General features: G+C 38.7%; 1 protein-coding gene across 1 annotated transcript in view; it reads left to right on the top strand.

The window, feature by feature from the left end:
* Window positions 1-21,621, top strand: part of MEGF10 (multiple EGF like domains 10) — a 158,241-nt gene that overhangs the window by 65,412 nt on the left and 71,208 nt on the right. Inside the window, exon 5 of the mRNA XM_084881395.1 lies at window positions 14,723-14,815. Within this exon, the coding sequence (XP_084737521.1) occupies window positions 14,723-14,815 (93 nt within the window). The remainder of the gene's footprint in view (window positions 1-14,722; window positions 14,816-21,621) is intronic.

A 21,621-nucleotide genomic window follows, 5' to 3' on the forward strand; every position in this document is an offset into this window, starting at 1 on the left:
GGGATTACTGGGTCAAATGGGAGTTCCATTTTCAGTTTTTTGAGGAAACTCCACACTGTTCTCCACAGTGGTTGCACCAGTCTGCATTCCCACCAGCAGTGCACGAGGGTTCCTTTTTCTCCGCAACCTCGCCAACACTTGTCGTTTGTTGATTTGTTGATGTTGGCCATTCTGACAGGTGTGAGATGGTACCGCATTGTTGTTTTGATTTGCACCTCTCGGATAATTAGTGACTTTGAGCATGTTTTCATGTGCCTTTTGGCCTTCCTTCTGTCTTCTTTTGAAAATATTCTGTTTAGGTCCATTGCCCATTTTTTAATTGGATCATTCATCTTCCTTTTATTTAGTTGTATAAGCTGTTTGTAAATGTTGGAGATTAAACCTTTATCAGTGGTAATATTTGCAAATATGATCTCCCACACCGTGGGCTTTCTTGTTGTTTTATTGATGGTTTCTTTTGCTGTAAAAAAGCTTTTTATTTTGAAGTAGTCCCATTTGTTTATTTTCTCTTTAGCTTCCATTGCCCTAGGGGCAGTATCAGTGAAGAAGTTATTTTGGCATACGTCTGAGATTTTGCTACCTGTGGATGCTTCTAGTATTTTTATGGTTTCCCGTCTGATGTTTAAGTCCTGTATCCATTTTGAGTTTATCCTTGTGAATGGTGTAAGTTGGTGATCTAGTTTCATTCTTTTGCATGTGTCTGTCCAATTTTCCCAACACCATTTATTGAAGAGACTGTCTTGACTCCATTGTATATTCGTGCCTCCTTTGTCAAATATTAATTGAGCATAGTGATTTGGGTTGATATCTGGGTTCTCAATTCTATTCCATTGATCTATTTGTCTGTTCTTGTGCCAGTACCAGGCTGTTTTGAGAACAGTGGCTTTGTAGTATAGTTTGAAGTCTGGTATTGAGATCCCTCCTACTTTACTCTTCTTTCTCAGAATTGCTGTGGCTATTCGGGGTCTTTTATTGTTCCAAATGAACTTTTGGAGAGTTCTTTCTAGGTCAGTGAAATATGTCGTTGGTATTTTAATGGGGAGTGCATTGAACCTATAGATTGCTTTAGGAAGTATGGACATTTTGATGATGTTGATTCTACCAATCCATGAACATGGTATGTTCTTCCATCTCCTTACATCTTCCTCTATCTCTTTTTTCAGTGTCGTGTAGTTTTCCGCAAATAGGTCCTTTATTTCTTTAGTTAAATTTATTCCTAGGTATCTTAATTTTTTTGGTGCGATGGTGAATGGAATTGCTTTTTTAGCCTCTGTTTCTGTAGTTTCACTGTTGGTGTATAGAAATGCCATGGATTTCTTGGCATTAATTTTATATCCTGCTACGTTGCCAAATTCATTTATTAAGTCAATTAGTTTTTTAATGGAGTCTTTTGGGTTTTTTATGTACAATATCATGTCATCTGCAAATAAGGATAACTTTACTTCTTCTTTTCCAATTTGGATGCCTTTTATTTCCTCCTCTTGTCTAATTGCAATGGCTAGTACTTCCAGAACTATGTCAAACAGGAGTGGCGAGAGTGGGCATCCCTGTCTTGTTCCTGTTCTTAGAGGGAATGGTTTTAGTTTTTGCCCATTGAGTATAATGTTGGCTGTGGGTTTATCATATATAGCTTTTATTATGTTGAGGTATGATCCTTGTACTCCCACCTTTTTAAGAGTTTTTAACAGGAAAGGGTGTTGGATTTTGTCAAATGCTTTTTCTGCGTCAATTGATATGACTATATGATTTTTATCTTTCAATTTGTTTATGTGATGTATCACGTTTATTGATTTGCGGATATTGTACCATCCTTGCATTCCTGGAATAAATCCTACTTGGTCATGGTGTATGATCTTTGTGATGTTCTTCTGGAGTCGATTTGCTAGAATTTTGTTGAGGATTTTGGCATCTATGTTCATGAGGGATATTGGCCTGTAATTCTCTTTCATTGAGTTGTCTTTATCTGGTTTTGGTATTAGGGTGATGTTGGCTTCATAGAAGGAGTTCGGAAGTGTTCCTTCCTCTTGGATTTTTTGGAATAGTCTGAGGAGGATAGGTTTTAGTTCTTCCTTGAATGTTTGGTAAAACTCTCCTGTGAAGCCATCTGGCCCTGGGCTTTTGTTTGCTGGAAGCTTTTTGATGACGGTTTCAATTTCTTCCCACGTCACTGGTCTATTGAGATTTTTAGATTCTTCCTGATTGAGTTTTGGCAGTTTGTATTTTTCTAGGAATATGTCCATTTCCTCCAGGTTGTTTAGTTTGTTGGAATAGAGTTGTTCGTAGTATTTTGTAACAATCTGTTGTATTTCGGTGGGGTCTGTTGTTATTTCACCTCTTTCATTTCTGATTTTGTTTATTTGGGTCCTCTCTCTTTGTTTCTTGGTTAGCCTGGCTAGAGGTCCATCAATCTTGTTTATCCTTTCAAAGAACCAGCTCTTGGTTTTGTTGATCTTATGTATTGTTTCTTTGGTCTCTATGTCATTTATCTGTGCTCTGATTTTTGTTATTTCCTTCCTTCTGCTTACACTGGGCTTTTCTTGTTGCTCTTTTTCTAACTCTTTGAGTTGTAGAGTTAGTTCATCTGTTACCATTTTTTCTAGTTTTTTGCAATAGGCTTGTAAGGATATGAACTTCCCTCTCAAAACTGCTTTTGCTGTGTCCCATAGATTTTGGATTGTTGTGTTTTCATTGTCATTTGTTGCCAGGATGTTTTTAATTTCTTCCTTGATTTCTCTGGTAACCCAGTCCTTGTTTAATAGCATGTTGTTTAGTCTCCATGTATTTGATTTCTTTGGATTATTTTTATTGTAATTAATTTCCAGTTTTATGCCACTATGGTCTGAGAAGATGCTTGATATGATTTCTATCTTCTTGAATTTGAAGAGACTTTGCCTATGTCCCAAAATGTGGTCTATCTTTGAGAATGTCCCATGTGCACTTGAGAAGAATGTATATTCTGTGGCTTTGGGGTGGAATGTTCTAAAGATGTCAATTAATTCCATCTGGTCTAGTGAGTCGTTTAGGATTGATATTTCTTTGCTGATTTTTTGTTTAGATGATTTGTCGAAGGGTGACAGTGGGGTATTAAAATCTCCTACTATGATTGTATTGCTATTAATCTCTCCCTTAATGTCCTCCAGCAGTTTTTTTATGTATTTGGGTGCTCCTGTATTGGGTGCATATATATTTACCAGGGTTATTTCTTCTTGTTGGATTGTACCCTTTAGTATTATGAAGTGGCCTTCATTATCTCTTGTTATGTCCTTCACTCTGAGATCTAATTTGTCAGATATAAGTATTGCTACCCCAGCTTTTCTTTCCTTTCCATTTGCCTGGAAAACTTTTTTCCATCCCTTCACCCTCAGTCTGTGTGCATCTTTTTTTCTGAGGTGGGTTTCTTGTAGGCAACAGATGTAAGGGTCTTGTTTTCTTATCCAATCTGACACCCTATGTCTTTTGATTGGAGCATTTAATCCATTTACATTTAAGGTTATTATTGATAGGTACTCATTTGATGGCATTTTTATTCTATACCCATGTTCCTTCTTCAATTCCTATTTCTTTATTTTTACAGTAGACCCTTTAGCATTTCTTGCATTGCTGGTTTGGTGGAGATAAATTCCTTCAGTCTTTTTTTGTCTGTGAAGCTCCTGATTTCCCCTTCAATTTTGATTGATAGTCTTGCTGGGTACAGTATTCTTGGATTCAAACCCTTCCTTTGCATGACTTTGTATATTTCACCCCATTCCCTTCTGGCCTGATATGTTTCTGTTGAGAAATCAGTTGCTAGTCTGATGGGGGTTCCTTTGTAAGTAACTTTCTGTCTCTCTCTGGCTGCTTTTAAGATTCTTACTTTGTCGTTGTTGTTTGCCACTTTAATTATAATGTGCCTTGGCGTCTGTCTTCTGGGATTCATTTTGCTTGGGACTCTGCGAGCATCTTGGATTTGTGTGGGTTTTTTCTTCTCTATCTCAGGAAAGTTTTCTGTCATTATTTCTTGAAATACTTTTTCCACGTCTACCTCAGTTTCCTTTCCTTCTGGAACCCCTATTATTCGAATATTATTTTGTTTTGTAATGTCCCAAAGCTCCCGTAGGCTCTCCTCCTGCTTTTTAATCTTTTTTTCTAGAAGCTGCTCTAATTGGGTATTTTTTTCCATCTTGTCTTCTAGCTCACTGATGCGGTCTTCCGCTTCATCTAGTCTACTCTTGATGCTTTCTATTGAGTTCTTCATGGTAGCGATGTCATTTTTCATTTCTTCTTGGTTCTTCCTCAATTCCTGATGGTTCTTCCTCATTTCTTCTTGGTTATTGTCAAATTTCTCTTCCATTCTTTTTAGCCAACCAATAATCATTATTCTGAACTCTTGCTCTGGTAGGCTGCTTGCCTCTGGCTCGTTTACTTCCTTTTCTGGTGATGCCTGCTTTTCTTTCATTTGTGGGGTGTTTCTTTGTCTTCCCATGGTATCTCTTTTCAGGATGTCTGGTTATGTGGTGTTCTTTCTCTTGCGTTAATTTATAGGTGCAAAATACAACACTACCAGGTACAACACGAGAGGCACTTAACAGGAATGTGTTTACAATATTAATAACCTCTAATAAAGGTAACCCCTAGCGATAGGCAAATTAGGGTATAGGAGAGAAGGAAGGAAGGAAGGTAAAAATAAAATAAAGAAAAATTAAAAAAAAAAAAGTCAAAGAAGAAATAAAGTAATGACAAAATGAAGTTAGAAAACAGGGAGAAAAAGAAGAGAGAGTAAGAGAGAGAGAGAGAAAGAGAGAGAGAGAGAGAGAGAGAGAGAGAGAGAGAAGAAGCAAACTAAAAAAATGGGAAACAAACTATATATATGTGGAGAAAATTGCCATAGATCAACCACTGAGCCCAGCCAATGCCGGTAACAATACTTGGAGATTAATACAAACTACAATACAATATCCACTATTATTAAGTAAGGTTATGATATACAGAAGTCAAAGAAACAAACAAAAACAGAGGATTTAAAAAAAATACAAAGCAACAATAACAACACTGGAATAAGCATAACAATTTCACTGAAAAGGACAAATATTCACAATAATCAACCTTCACTCAAACAATGAGAAAAGGATAGAAAGTAGAACCGTTTTTTTGTGTGTGTTTTGTTTTGTTTTAACTAGTTAATATAGTGCAGAGAGTGATATTTATACACTTGTATCAGGGGTTGGAACTTAGGTCTATGAGTATAGTGAGAGCTTTAGCAGGGGGTATACAGAAAGAATAGAGGAAAAACTAAAGCCGGAAAGGGATAGGATAAACTGGAGACTAAAAGGTTAAAGTTTAGTAAGAGAGTGATGGGGTAAAGGTCGAATTGAGATAGGGTTGAATGATGCTATAGTAGAGATTAAAATAGAATGAAGGTTACTCCCAATGTAAAATAAAGACGAAGTAAAATGGTACTGGGGAGGAAAAGAAAAAGAAAAAAAAATTGCAAAATAGCAGTAGTAATAGTGAAGATAGAGATTGAAAAATGTAATAATTGAAAAGGTAAAATCAAGTAAGGAAAAAAGAAAAAAAATCGTTTCTGAAGTAAAAGATGTAAAAAATGAAAATTAAATAAAAAATGTAAAAAATGAAAATAAAATAAAGAATAGTATAATTAGCATAAAATTGTCCAGTAGAGTTCAATCACTTCCTCTGTTATTGTATTTGGTATGCCTGGTTCTTGGATCAGAGAGTCTTGCAGTTCCCAGCTTTCCACTGCACCTCAGTTTTGTAAGGTAGTCCTTAATTTTAGGTAGGCTATATCTTAGTTATTTGTGTCCATTTATTTTTGATTAATTAAAAGAAAAAGAAAAAGAAAAAAGAAAAAGGAAAAAAGAAAAAGAAAAAAGAAAAAAAAAAAAAAAAGGCAGTTTGTAGTTCAGCCCTTAGGTGTCAGTGTTACTGGTTTGACCTCCCAGACTTTGGTTGCTCTGGCCCTCTTTCTCTCTGGGGGCGGGCCCTCGCAGCTCTCCTGGGCTACAATATAGGCGGGGCCGCGGCCGCACTGGGGGCGGGGCCTCGCGGCGCTCCCAGGCGCAGCGCTCAGGGCCGCACTGGGGGCGGGGCCTCACGGCGCTTTGGTGCTACAATATATCAATAGGTGGGGCCGTGGAGCTCAGGGCCGCTCTGGGGGCGGGGCCTCGCGGGAGCAATGGGGCTATCGCAGCCTGAACTCTCAGCCTAGCCACGCAAACTCTGACCTTTCTGTGGGTGGTTGAAGAGCTTCCTTGAATCCACGCGCTTGCTCCGATCGGGGCGCCACAGGTGCTCGATGGACTCCTCGGCTGTGGGTTTTCCAGGCCTCAGTGAAGCTGCTCCCTTCCTGGTAGGGTGGCGCCGCCTTTGCGCCGAGCCCGGAGCTCCGGGAGAAGTCGGGAGTGCTGGCCGCTTGGTCAGGAAAAATTGTCCAGCGGACACTTCCTTACCTTCCTAGAGTGATCCGCTGCCCCTTAGCTGCTAATCAACATTCCCTGAGCGACTCAGATGTTGCTTCTATCTGTTTTGGGACCGGGGTCAGAACAAGTCCATCTGTTCGGTCGCCATCTTCAAGCTCCGCTTGTTTCATTTTTTAAATTCTCTCAGCAGTAGTTAGTTTTTCAGTATAGTACTTTCACCTTTTGGTTCATATTTATCCCTATATATTTCATATTTTTGACGCTATTGTAAATGGCATTTAAATTTTCAATTTCTAATTGTTCACTGCCAATATATAGAACTATACTTAAATTTTGTATGTTAGTTTTTATATGCAACCTTCTTAAACTCTCATTATTTTAGTAGCTTTTAATAGTAGATTCCATCTGATTTTCTACATACATACATACTGTATATTTACATAATCTTTAAATAAAGGCAGTTTTACTTCTTAATTCCAAATATGGATTTTAAAATTTGTTCTTGCCTTATTACACTTTGCTACAACCTCTAGTACGATGCTGAATAGAAATGAGTAGATATCCTTGTCTTGTTCCTAATTTCAGAGGGAATGCATTCATTCCTTTACTATTGAGTATAATATTAGTAGTAGGTTTTCCATATTTGCCCATTATCAGGGTGGAGGAGCTCCTTTTTGATTCTGTCTTGCAGATAATTTTAATCAGAAATAGATGTATTCCCAGACAGGGAAGCATATAAAAAATGCTTTTTCTGGGGCATTTTTTAAAATAATAATATTATGATTTTTTTTTTTTTAATTTAGGAACTGACTCGCCTGAAATATCTCCCAAGGAGGCAGGGTAGAAGGAATTATGTTTGGCTGCAATAAATAAATATCTGAAAAATAGAAAGTTACTGGTAAATACATAGGGTTTGCTAGTATTGTTTCTCTGTAATGAGAAGTCTGGAAGTGGGTGCTTTATGATATTCATTCATCTGTGCAAGGAATTCAGAGCAAAGTTCTTCATAATCCTCTGGGCCCTTCCCTCAGAGCTGCCTGATGGTATTTGCAGATTCAGCATTTTGCTCACACACCAGGCACCAGGAAGGAGAGAGTAAAGGGAAATTGTACTTACTGTCCCCATACACTGTTTTCCATATGGACACTTCAATCCAGAGTGAGGGCTGGGAAATGTAGTTTCTTACTGGTCACATTATTCTCTGTGGTGAAACTGGCATTCTATTAGTAAGGTTTGGTATATAATTTGATATATATACATTGAAAAAATATATATATATATATTGAATTTTTACAGAGAGGAAGGGAGAGGGATAGAGCATCAGTGAGAGAGAAAAATCGATTAGTTGCCTCCTGCACACGTCCTTCTGGGGATGTGCCCAAAACCAAGGTATGTGCCCTTGACTGAAATGAACCTGGGACCTTTCAGTCTGCAGGCCGACGCTCTATCCACTGGGCCAAACCAGTTAGGGCTAATTTGGTATATTATCAATGTCTACCAAAGACACTGCTAGTAATTACTCTTAGTACTTGTCCTTAAGAATCATGAAAGCCCTATCAGGAATGGAGGGAAGGAATTTAGATATGGATGTTTTTTCATTACATTTACTAAGTGCAAATGTGTGGGCTCCCAGTATTCTCTCGCTTCCCATGACTGATCACCATTTATGCAGGCTCTGCATATGAACTCCTGGTAGCTGTGAGGCAAAAGCCCTTGACCCCAAGCAGTGGGTTTTGCAACTTTGGGGATGGAATGGAAGGAAAATGGGGTATGAGGCAGCTGCTGTTGGCCACTCTTCCCTACAATTTTATTACAAAGGTGTCCACTTTCCGATGTTCTCTCTTTCAGGAGACCCACCTTTATCTTACTCGAGTTGGAATCAATTGCTTCCTTCCATAGCTCCCACATTATTTTTTATGACAGCTTTATATAATTCATAGTATACCATACAAGGCAACCATTTAAAATGTACAGTTGAATGGCTTTTTTCATATATTCAAAGTTGTGCAATCATCACACAATTTTAGAACATTTCCTCACCTCAAAAAAAAAGAAAAAAATCCCTGTATACATTAGCCACAACCCCACATTCACTCCTAATCCCTCCCAGCCCTCAATAACCACAAATACACTTTCTCTGTCTATAGATTTAACTATATGAATATTTCATATAAGTGGAATAATTAAATGTGCTCTCTCAGTATTTTGCTCATATTTCTGTTATTTCCCCTGCATTCTGCTCTGTGTTTATGGAGTTCAAGGGACCTCTGTGACTTTCTCTGCAGACCAGGAGTTCCCGATCTGCTGTCTTTGGATCCACAGTAGCAGTGTGTCTAAATATTAAATATTATTTAGTGATTAATATTTAGTGATGTATTTATAATACATCACTAAATATTAAACACAGTAGAGTGTATAATTTGGAAATATGGGCACAAAATTATTTCTGTCTGTACTTCAATTAGATTTTGTAGTAACAATTAGATTTTGTAGAAACAATTAGATTTTGTAAAGACTCTGCATATAGTTAGTTTCTAACAAAAATATTGAGGGAATGAAGTTTACTAGTACCTTGGAAATTAACTCTCTGCTCTCTCTCTCTCTCTTTGTCATTTGAATCTTCTAACTTCTGACTCCTAGCCATCTAATACATCTGTCTTAGTTTCTGGCCCAGCACAACTGCTACCATCTTTTTCACCCCTGTATCTCCCTCCTCCCATAAAACCCAGCATAAGTTTTGTTCCTGTGGAGTCAGGCACCTATATCGATTGGGAACATCATTCCATTTCTCAAGTTTCTGCTTCCTTGTCTGAAAAATGTGGGACTGATGTTCAGTAAAGGCACTTTTAACTCTATCCATGTTCCTTAATGCCAACGCAGAATAAATGAGCAAAAACAAAGACCATGATAAAAGGAACTTCTGAGGAAAGTTGGGTTAGCTGGAAGGTTTGTGGTTTATTGGACAATTATTTTCAAGAGATACTCTGATGATGGAAACATTTTTTCACATTAACTTAAACTAATTGATTATATTATATTATTTAGGATGACTGTAGGTACTGTGCTTAAAGATATAATTGGCTTATAGAGAAGTCTTTTACTGCCCACTCTGACTTTCACCTTTTTGCCACACCCTTGGTGTAAATCCAAAGGGAAATGGATGTGGCAGAAGAGAAAACTATTGAGTGTAGTTAGTGACTCTCAGTATTAAAGCCAAATATTTGCAAGTGAAAGCAATGAGGTCCGTGGCACTGGTAATGGGATTTAAATGGATTAAGGAATTGAGACTGAAACAGGAGCATAATTAGAAAAGACTCCAGGGTCATCATGTCAGTCCTCACCTGTTCATCAGGCAGACAGTCTGTCCACAGCTTTCACTTCAACAATGTGGGTTGTTCTTCTCACCATTGTCTCTTGCCTTCCAGAGTTTTTGGGAAATGATGCCTGGGCCACCCCTTGCCATTCAGTGTGTCTGCAGCAGTGTGATTATTGTGGGCCCAGAGATTCAGTTTATATCTGATCTCTAAAAAACAAACAAACACACAAACAAAAAAAAACAAAAAAAAACACACACAACAACAAAAAACAACTCCTGAAAACTCAGAGTGTGATACTTAATGATTTTCTTAAAGAGGAATGTAAGAAATAAATCATATAGGCCATATATAATCTTTTCCTGATTTAGATGAACCTTTTCCAACTAAGAAGAAAGGACATGACCAAGAAATAAAATGACTGTTGCCATTAATGCCCAAAGCCACCCCTTTATGATGAGTCTTTTGCTTCTGTTCTTGAAATGTGAGCTATTGAACATTTGTTAAGGGGGACCTCTGTTCCCTTTCTCTTTTCTAGTTCACTTTGGGATTTTCTATAGGACAAATTCATGGATTAAACTACCTTGGTTTCTTATGTGGAGTTTAGTCTTGGAAGTTCAGCACCCAAAGTAGGGGGCATTTAAAGAAGAAAGATGAGGCTGATCTCCTAGAGGGGAGAGTCCGTATTTGTCACCACCTATGCCAGTTAGTGTTCCTGCAACGTGGGGAGTTGGACAACAGAGAACACAGAGAGTTCTACTGCTTGTTCTGTTCTCCTCTGTTAGCTCCCGTGGCTCCTGCTGCTCATAAAGGTGGTGGTGAAGGCTATGCTAGATGTGGAGAGCCCAGAGCTGGTGGGATAGTGGCCTGGGGCAGAGATGGCACTGTGTGAGAGTCTAATGCTGTGTGTAGATTCTGTAGCATGGAAGTATAATCCTTTCCTTTTAGAACCCCTACCAACATTTCTCATGATTTAGATCATTAACTGATTTTAGGCTTCAATGCTCAGGGATAATTCCATTGGCTTTAAGTTTTAATTAAGGAAGGAAATCATTAGGAAAGCAGCTTCTCCCTTCCAATTCCTAACATACAGATAAATTTGTTTTCTGCTATTTATTCACATTTTGCTTTAGACTTTGACCAAATGTGAGTTTGTTAGTTCAAGGGTTTCATTAAAAATAACCTACATTTTAAAGTTACCCTCCTAGAGTTTTTTTCTTCTACTATAATTGAACGTCTTGATGATAATTTCATAAAACATAAAATTTGTACCATCAGGAATCAAACATGAGAGCATCATACGGTTATTCAGCCATCCGAAAGCATTCTGAAGCACATGCAATTCTGATGCGTGACCCTCTGGGCACAGGTTTAACATATGCACTTTAATATTGGAGAACAGATGCTAGGCCTGCTTGCTCAATCTTACCTTTCTTCCTAGTTGATTCAGGAGGGTACAGTGGAAATCATTTGTGGTCACACCAGGTTTTGGGATCTCCACAGAACTAAATTAAAACCAGGGTTTATTATGCAGCCTCTATGGAAACTATGCATATCAAAGAAGTAGTTTGTGGGAAGAGAAAGATGAGTAGTAGAAGAATGTTAAAGGAAGATAAGAAGTGAAAAAAAATGAAAGGATATAGAGCAACAAACTGAGACCTGCTCATAGAACACCCCCAAATTCTCCTCTCATAACCACTTCTTCCCAGGTAGATATGAAATACCAGGTTGCTCTTACTGGTATGTAATCCAGTGTCTTAGATTTCAAATTTTCAAATGGTGAAATTGACTCTTTTGTCAAATGAAATCTTATATGGATGCCTAAATTTTGAAAACAAAATAAAGTAGTAGGTTTTTAAATTTAATTTATTTAAACTAAAAAAAAATTAGTTTACCCATTTTTCCTATCCCCAAACCCCGGTGTCTTACAATGACCAATCTCTTCCCTGTATCTATGAGCTTGGATTTTTTTAAGATTACACATATAAGAGAGATCATATGGTATTTGTCTTTCAATGCCTGACTTATTTTACTTAGCATAATGCCCTTGTGATCCATCTATGTTATTGCAAATGACAAGATTTCATTCTTTTTTTATGGCTGAATAATTTTTCCTTGTGTATATACACCACACTTTCTTTATTCATTGATCCATCTATGAAAACTTAGGTTGCTTCCATGTAATGCTGCCATGAACATAGTGGTGCATATTTCCTTTTTTTTTTTTTTATTGTGTTCTTGTTTTCTTCAGGTAAATACCCAGAAGTGGAGTTGCTAGATCATATGGTAGTCATATTTTTAATTGTTTAGGAGCTTCCATACTGCTTTTTATGGTGGTTACACCAATTGACATTCTGAGGGTTTCCTTTTCTTCACATCCTCACCAACGCTTGTTGTTTTTTTTGTCTTTTTCACAATAGCCATTTTAATACCTATGAGGTCTTGATCTATATTTCTCTGATTCATAATGTCAAGCATCTTTTCATGTACCTGTTGGCCATCTGTATGTTCTAAAATAGTGTTTTACTAAATAAATGTCTACCTTAACATTTCCTTAGTATTAAAGTGATTGGTGAGAACAAGACTCTTTTAAATAAATGCAAGAATTTGAAATTCGAGGATATGAGTAATACTTTTTTTTTAAATCAACTACTATGTCCAATTTTTGTGTTTTCTTTTAAATACAGTATATTAAAAAAAAACTCTTGTTTCATGTTAAAGGCAAATAGCATCCGACTTTTAAAACTTCTCCAGCCATACAAACAGAATTTTTAACTTGTTTTAATACTTTAAAGAAAGAGAAATTGGTAAATTTGGGTCTGAGAGCTGATCACTATATATTTCAAGTAGAGATGTTGCCAATACATAAGACGAGTGCGCAATTTCACATGTACCTATTTACAGGGGTGCTAACACTCTCTGTAAGTGGGAATGTCCTGTGTGTACATTCTACCGCATAATAGTGTGACACAATGCTCATTTGAAATCCAAGTCACTGGATACAAGGCCATGTCCTGTATGTTTAGACCTGAGCCTCCTGTGGCATTAAATTAATCTTTGCATACTCTAGTTATGATAGTTTTCTGGCTTGTTTGCGCATGTCTAAATCTGAAAGACTAGGACAGAGCTATGACCTTACAAATGAACAGCATATCTGCAGTATCAAATACATGCATGGATGTAGCAGGAGACACTGAGCCCTGAGGCTGGCACATGCTGGCTTAACCTGGCAGCTAGTCAGCACATTGTACATGTTTCAAGGCGATTTCGCTTTTAATTACAATTAAATATGTAATTATCTAAAACAAATATGGTGAAGTTCCTAAGCATCTCCTTCCAACTGTAGTATCAGAATTTCTACTCTGGGCCAACATCCCCAGTTCACCTGGCCTGGCACCCCTCACTAAATTGCTCAAGAGCTCAAAAAGTATTCTGGTGATGTAAGTGAGCCTCAGTTTCCTGAAATTTGTGGTCACTTTATTCTGTTGTGCTGTCCTCTACCTGATGGGTTGTGTTTGTTTTTTTTTTTTGGTAATAAATTTATATTTTTTCATTAGAATATTTCCAGATAATTCTCAGAATAAAGTCTTAACACCTTGGTTTGGTTTTCAAGGTTTTTCTCTGTCATTTTCCAAAGCTAGTGCTCCAAACAATGCACCCAAACAAACCTCATTTTCATTTGTTTTTCTTTCCACCTTTTGCTTTTGCTGTTTCTTCTCCCATAATGTCATTCCCTGATGTCTAAACCTTTTTTTTAAAATAAAAAACTTAGAAGTGATTATCATTTTCATTTTGGGTGCAGCAATATAGAAAACATAGGCACACACACATCCAGTATATAAATCACATAAAATATTAATGACATGGAAAGATTTTCCTATTACATTAAGTGAAAAGGCAAATTGAAAAATATTATGATTCTGTTTATTTGTTTTTTTCCTTGAGGGAAAAAATATATATATAAGAAAAAAAATTCCTGAAAGTTTCCACCTACCCAAAAATGTTACTAGTTGTTGGAATTGGAGATGAGGTTTATTTTGCTTATTGGTATTTTACGTTTGGATAGTAGACCTGTTTTGTTCTTGTAATAATACATCAATTAAAACATGTGGTACCCTAAAGCATGTGGTACCTTATCTCATCCTTACATAAAATTTTGCAGTATCTTAACCCCAAGTACTTCCAAATTGTTCTCACTATTACTCATATATCCAGGTATTTAAAAATATTTAATCAATGTGAGTGGCACTAAGGTTGGAGGTAATGCTCATTAATGTTCAGCACAGAGTAATATTTTTGAGAGCCTTTTCTGTCATCCCAATGGACTTGGCTTTGGAAATCATCAGACCATCCATCCACTCATGTCTGTAATGATCCCCCTTACCTACAGAGGTTGGGTCAGAGCTAAGATAGTCGCTAATGAAAGAGGAGTTTAGATTTACTGCTTCCTAAGACCTGGGTGACATTTTTTGAATATTCTCCTCTAATAGGAAAGGGGCATGTAGTTCTCCTGTGTTGCAGTTGTGTATAACGTGTGCACAGAGGGGTTTAACTATTGTTTCTGGTGAAGGTAACAGGGATACATCTGTCTGCTCAGTCACCCTGGATCCCTGATGTCTTCCTTTGTGCTTTGCCTCTGCATTCACAGCCACATACTCATCTCCCGAAACAAAGAGGATATATTTGGTCATCACTGATCATTTTTTAAAAACTGGATTAGGCAGTTTCCCTTGAAACTTCTTTCCTAATGCAGCATGAAGTAGAGTTAAATAGCAAAAATGAAGGAATTTATTTGGAGCTATCAAAATAGGAAGGGGAATTGTTTGGTTCCACCGCAGACTGCAAGAGGGCTGAGGCATGGATTGAAGGAAATTATCAAGCGTGCATGTTGTTTTTAAGTGATACTTGAGACCGGGATGGGAAACAGCTGTGTTGTTGGGGGGTTTTTCTCGTGCCAACGTTCCTCATTTGATTGATTTCTCTCTCCGACAGCCCACTGTGCAGATAAATGTGTCCACGGCCGCTGCATTGCTCCAAACACCTGTCAGTGTGAGCCTGGCTGGGGGGGCACCAACTGCTCCAGTGGTGAGTGTCCACCTGCTGTTGTCTGTCTTGGGATGTTTGTGCTGGAAGGGCCCCTTGTCTGCAGATTCCCCTGAGCCTTGGGTTTCCCGTTTCACCCTCTGCAGAGTGTAGTGCAGGTTCCCCACCCAACTCATGGATAGAGTTTCCTTTAAATCTGTGCAAGTTATTAGATACAGAGCTGTTGTTAACTGAGTACAAAGAAAGGTGCTCAGTTAATCTGATGCTGATGCTTCCGTAAATACCAATGCATTTGCCAGAGTAGGACAGTCGTGGTGACATAGCTATTGTAGTCTCACTTCTGTTTTCACTTGTTGATTTATCTATGGTATTTGCTTGGTGATTAAAATTTACTACTTGCTGGTCTTAACTCAGAAGAAGTAGAATTGATATTTTCAATGCTTAACCGATTTGTCTCTACATTTTGAGATGCAAATAACGAGCACTTGCTTGAGATAACTTTGGGGAGAAATGTTGGCAATAAATAAAAATTCATGAACAGTTTGGTATTAGACATATATAATGTGTCATCTGTCTCGTTAAAATTACAACACTAAAATAACAATATTTGGACTACAAGCAGGTTGCATTTAAAATCTCACATTGTTTGTTATGAGTATTAAATGATGGCATGTCATGTAGTGCAGTTGCTTTTCTAAATTTCACAGTTAAAACTTAAGTTTTCTGGCTAATTTGTTGCTGTGTGTGTAATGGTGTATACTTCCTTTTATCTTTTATTCTTGACAGTCTTACAGATGTCCCCTATTTTCCCCACATTCACCCTCCACCCAGCCCCCTGTCCCACCTCAGGCCTTCACCACACTATTTGCCTTGAAAAATGTGCGAGGGACTCAAAAAGCAACTAAATTGTAAAGAACGGACCCTCATACTTAGAGAAAGGAAATAATAGTTTTAAAAATTAGCAGGCTCTCATGGCAGCACAGAGGTGTCCTCATTGCTACAAAACAGTTTTTTGAATCTAGTCCAAACGGACTTCCAGCTGTCTAGGGAAGCCAGGTTTAAAATTTTTGCTCACATTGGAATGGGGAGATGACTGTTTATCTTGTTAGAACTACTTGTTTCAGTTTTGTGGTCTCTTGGCTGCCCCTCGTGCTGTCTGTGCACAGAACATTCTGTGTGAAAGAGCCTTTTCATTGTATCTTAAGCCGGGTGAGAGGAGGGAGACACACACAAACAAGAGAGAGAGAGAGAGAGAGAGAGAGAGAGAGAGAGAGAGAGAGAGAGAGGGAGAGAGAGAGTGAGTTTCTGCCCCTGATAGACTTCCAGTCCCAGTGCATAACTGTACTGCAAGGTTTTGTTTGCTTCTGTTGGAGATCGGGAGAAGAGTAGGCATTCTGTTCACATGCCGTTGAGGCAAAATGTTTGGGATGTGGGGGTTGGCTCATGTCCATTTCTCTGGCCAACTGACCTCAAAAATGATGTGGCTTTCATGAACTTTTCCAGCTTAAAAATCATTTGTGCCTACACATTTTGAGGAAAAATAACATTATTCTGTAAACTAGTGGGCAAGAGAAGAGTGGATATATTCGTCATTTGGAAAGTGAGGTTTGTTGCTAGTTCCAGGGCAAGAATGCTGTGGAATAATTTCAGCTGTATTTATATTCTGTCTCCTAAGGACTGCAGCCTGTGTCAAGCTGAGAGATCAGACTAAGAGTGTGTAAACAAAACAAAAGCCTGCATGGGTTTCAGATCCTTGAGAACTGGTTCAGGCCTCCTGGAATATAAGATAGTGTTTTATTTTGCAGGTTAGGCCTTCTCAAAAACAAACTGTATCATTTCGGAGTTGACTCCCTTTTGAAGAAAGCCCCTTGAATTCAGAGAACACATGTTCTTTTAATCCTGGAAGGTGCTATTGACTTGACTCTTATTTATTCCCTACAACTCTTGTTTTTGGTTTATTTATAATGATCAAAGGCATAAGTAAACATGGACAGTTATTTGACATCTTCAAAGATGTTCAGAGAAAAGCATTTCTGACACCTTTTCTAAGCACGAAAGAGAATGCTATTCTGAGCTAGAGCAGTGGGTCTTGTTACCTGGATTTTGTCTGTGGCAGTTACTCTACTGTCACTAATTAGGAGTTGTATAATTTACTTATTATTCTTGGCCAGATAATTCTTGCAATAAAATGCATGTGCTAGTAATCTACCTAGTAACAGAGTTAAAATAATCTAATTTTCAAAGATTTTATTTCTATGTCACCTCTTCTCTGGTTATTCTTACATATATATTTGATGATATATATTAGATCCATAAAATAATTGCTTTGACAATCAGAGTAGTTCCTTGTATCAGTCAGGGTCCAATCAGGAGACAGATACCACAATAATTTTTTTTCCAGTAAAACTTTTATTTTGGAGCCATTTTAAATTTATAGGAAATTTGCAAAAATACTAGAGTTCCCATATGCCCGCATCCAGGTTTCCCCCTTGTTAATGTCTTACCTTTAGATTGTCAAACTGAGAAACTATTAGTACATCACTGTTAAATGAACTCCAGACTTCATTTGGATTTCATCTGTTTTTCTGTTGATGTCTCTTTCTGTTCCAGATCCAAATCCAGGGCACCACTCTGCTTTTCATTGCCCTGTCCTCCCCGACTCCTCTGGTCTGTGACAGTTTCTCAGTAATTGTTTTTCCTAACCTCGAGAGCCTTGAAAAGTACTGGCCAGGTATCCTGTAGAATGTTCCTCAGTCAGTGTTTGCTGTTTTTTTCATGATGGTATTATGGATTTTGAAAGGAATATTACAAAGTTGATATGCCCTTCTCATGCCATCATATCAGGTGTTTCATGACATTCATATGACATCCCTGGTGATATCATCACTTGGTTAACCTTCATCACTTGCTGATTTATAGTGTTTGTCAGGTTTCTTCACATAAAGTTACTATTTTCCGCTTTCCCTAATCTATTCTTTAAAAAGCAAGTAACTAAGTCTAGCCTTCCCTCAAGGGTGAAGGACAGGAATTACTAGTAAGCTTTAGTCTTTGAGGAGTGAGTGTCTACCTATGTTATTTGGAGCTCTTTTCGAGGACGACTTGTCTTTCTCCTATTCATTCAATCACTAATTTATATCAGTATGGGCTCATGTATAATTATTGATATTTTGGGTTATACACCAACAGTAAGTTACTTATTTGTTTGATTGTTTGTTTTTCTCAAGTTGTTCCAGCTTTGGAAATTGGGTGTTCTTTTGGGTGGCTCCTGTGTGCTGTTGACATGCCCCCTTCATTCTGTTTGTTTGTTTCTGTTGGTTTGTTTTGAGCACTTCCTTACTTTCTGTACTACAGGATACTCCAAGCTTATTTTGTGTTTTTTCCTGCCTCAGTCCTAGAATGAGCATTGGAAAATGGTATTTCAAAATGAAAATTGGTGTGTTGGGAATTCTCTACTGGGACACATAGTAACTTTAACAGGGAGAGTTTATTAAAAAGATTTATGAACTACCACAGGGGATTGGAATAATGAGGGGTCGGCTGGTAAGAAGCAAATAGCACTCAAGACAGTGCAAGCATAGCTGACATAAGGAGCAGCCTTCACTCTTCAGGCTGAGATAAAGTGCCCCAAAGGAAGCCCCACCCAGGGTGGGATCCAGACCTCGTCAGAAAAGGCACATCCACAGCGCACTGAATGGCAGAGAGGCAGCCGGAGTACTGCTCTCACAGAACTTGCTGGAAATCTGCCCTACAGGACGCTGGGGAAAGCTTTGGATAGAGAAGTATCTACTTTCACAAAACCCCAAGGGGGTACCCAGGGACGATTGCTGGCTCATGGGTTCTGCTGGCCAGTGTGTTGCAGGAGCTGGATGCCAGACAAGCGGCCCGTGGTGCAGGAACCTAGCCCTGGGCTGCAGAAGCTGCCTCTTGTGCAGAAACGGGGCTCTATGAAAGCTGCCACGCAGTCAGGTGCTGTAGAAGCCAGTCCCATTGTGCTTCCAGGGCAAGACCTGGAACTGCAGAAGCCACATGCACTTCAGGAGTCAGTTGAGCTAGCATACTGGAACGTGATGGACAACTTTCCTCCTGGGATGTCTCTTCTGTGTCTTCTAAAGAAAATGCTTCACACTCAGCTAGCTGGAAAAGGAAGAATATCTAAAGGGCCCAGATCCATTTTTGTAGAGCCCGCAATGAAGGATGAATTTAGTACTGAGAGGCAATAAAGAGGTAGCCATTGCAATCCCTGCCTTTGGTTACTCAGCTCCTCTCTGCACACTTCTACACACATTTTAATTCTTATATATCAGCAAAATGACTGTATATTTCCACCTAATAAGCTACAGCTCCTTATCTTTTAAGTCAAGACCTTCTCACTCTTTTCCCCAAATGACAAGATGCAAGTCCCAATAGTTGTGTATCCATTGTTGATTAAACCAATTTCTCTTCAAATTCATGCAGAGCTCCACTGAATATTGCTACCTAGATATGAAAGTTAATGTCCAACAACTTGTTTATAAAATAACATAAAAATGAAAAGAGAGGAAAAAGAAAACAACATCTACAAATGAGTGTATTCATATAGCAAGCAAATAGAAACTATTAAAAACTACAGCAGGCCCCTGTTCTGTAACTAGTTATAAGGCTGTCATTGTATATGCACCTCCCTTCTTCCATTCAGCATTGTGTGCCCACCCTTTCTCAGTCCAGAGCCCACCTGCTTGGGGCTCTTTACATGGTGGAGTGATTTCAACCTCCATTCCTGAAGGATCCGAATTCTCAGTTATCTTGCCTTTAAGTAAATTATTGATGTTTTCTGTTAACCTTCCCTAGTGGGCATGACGAAGAGGTGCCCCATATCAGAGTTCCTTGGTTTCATGTAGCAACCCAATTTCCTCTTGAAAATCAGGATCAATCATTACATCCAGAAGAGTAAGTACTTTATTTACAGTAAGAGGCTAAAATGACCAGATGGCAGTAAATTGATAACTGTCACCCAGAACTATCTCTCTGTATTTTTCCCCCAATATACTTGGGAGATTAAGGGACCAACAGATACCTTCCCATGTACAGGTTCACTAAGGCTTCCCTTGGAAATTTAATCTGCTCACTTTGTCAGTGGAGGGCAGGGTTCCTCTATGTGATATATAGTCAGAGTTCCTGGTCTCAGTGTATTCTCTGTATAAAAAACCAGGTGTGTCAGAGAACTATACAGAGTTTGTTCCCCCAGGGGTGAAATCAAGATTTATTTGACTAGACTTGGACATATTGCTTCTTTTTAAATTTGATGAAATGATTTTTTTTAAAAAGCACACACATATTTTACTTTTATTGGCATCCTAATGTATACCCTAGCCTATATGGCATTAATCTATCTTACCTCCATCTCTCTCCTCTCCTCTCTTTCCTGTTCTCTCTCTCTCTCTCTGTTTACCCTGATCCCTCATCAATCTCTCTGTCCCATCGTCAGTCCGCTATTCCAGTTCCTCCCTCACTGGATGACAAACAACTCCTGGAGGGCAGGGACTGTGTGTTATTAATCTCTTCAGGCTCCATTGTGCCTGGTATGTGGTTGGAGCACAGTAAATGTTTGTTCCATTTAATTAGATTAAATGAACCGCATGATTCTCTATGATTCCGAGAAGGTCATTTGTGTATTCATGAGTGATTACTGTGTGCAAGGAACTGTATTGGATGCTGAGGATAAGGAAGCAAATGTGAGATGAAAGCTCATGCTTGGAGAAAGGTAGAGAGCAGCGTGAATGCCTCATTGTGAGGAAGAAAATGTCCCCAGTCATGGCGGTGGATTGAGGAAGCCTAAGCAGAGCTGGGTAATGTAGTGCGAGGTTTTCTGGGTGGGATAGGGCAAGAAGGACCTCGTGTATTGTTGTGGGTGAGGGGGGAGGAAAAGAAGATGATATAGACTACTCTTCCAGAAAGTTAGCTGAGAAACCAACCAGGAGGAGCAAAGAGGGAGTTAGCGAAAGGCAATGAAGACTCACGGAAGCTTTGTGTTTGCTTTCGTTTATACTTTAAGGTGAAAAAGATTTTGCAGCTGAGAGGATGGTGAAAGAAAAGGGATGGAGGCTGGAGATTGAGTTGAGAGAGACCATTTAATTGAGGAAACAAGGCTCGTTATGTTACGATTGGGGGGCGGGGGTGGATAGGATCCCAGGAACTGATTAGCAGGAAGAAGTACTTCCCATTCCCAGCAGAATGAGCGGGAAACAGTGATGGGCAGGGTTGTCCATAGGTTTCTAGTGTCAAAGGTGCTAGTGGGTGAGGGAGTTCATATTTGGTGATCTTCATTCATTCTCTTGGTAAACTTGGAGGGGAGGTCATCTGCTGATACTAAGGGGAGCAGAAGTTGGGTCACGTTGATGGCATTGACTGTTCTCTTTCATTGAGCACTTAATACGTGCCAAGCATCAGTAAAAGGGCTTTACCTGAATGACAGTTTATGCTCACAACAGACAATGGAATGGTTATAATTCTTAGTCCTATTTTATGGATGAGAGAATGGTGGTGCAGAAAAATTAATTGACTTGCCTAAGTTGTTACACCTGGTAAACAATGGAGACAGACTCACATCTCACTGAGAGCCGTTAACTTCAACCATAGGGGCATGGTGCCTCCTGAAGTTGGAAAGGAGGTTTTAGTGAAAGTGACAAGGGGCAGTGAGAAGAATGAGAGCAGGAGGCAGGGGTTGAACACACCAGACAAGTATTAAAATAAAATTTCTGAAAGATGATATGGGTACACTAACATTAGAGATGGGGAATTCCAAAGGACACCAGTTTGGCTGGCCTCATTTGTGATTTTTAATTTCCTCATTTACAATATTAAGAACATTG

Source organism: Pipistrellus hanaki (assembly GCF_964339955.1).
Source record: "Pipistrellus hanaki genome assembly, chromosome: 4".
Lineage (NCBI taxonomy): Eukaryota > Metazoa > Chordata > Mammalia > Chiroptera > Vespertilionidae > Pipistrellus > Pipistrellus hanaki.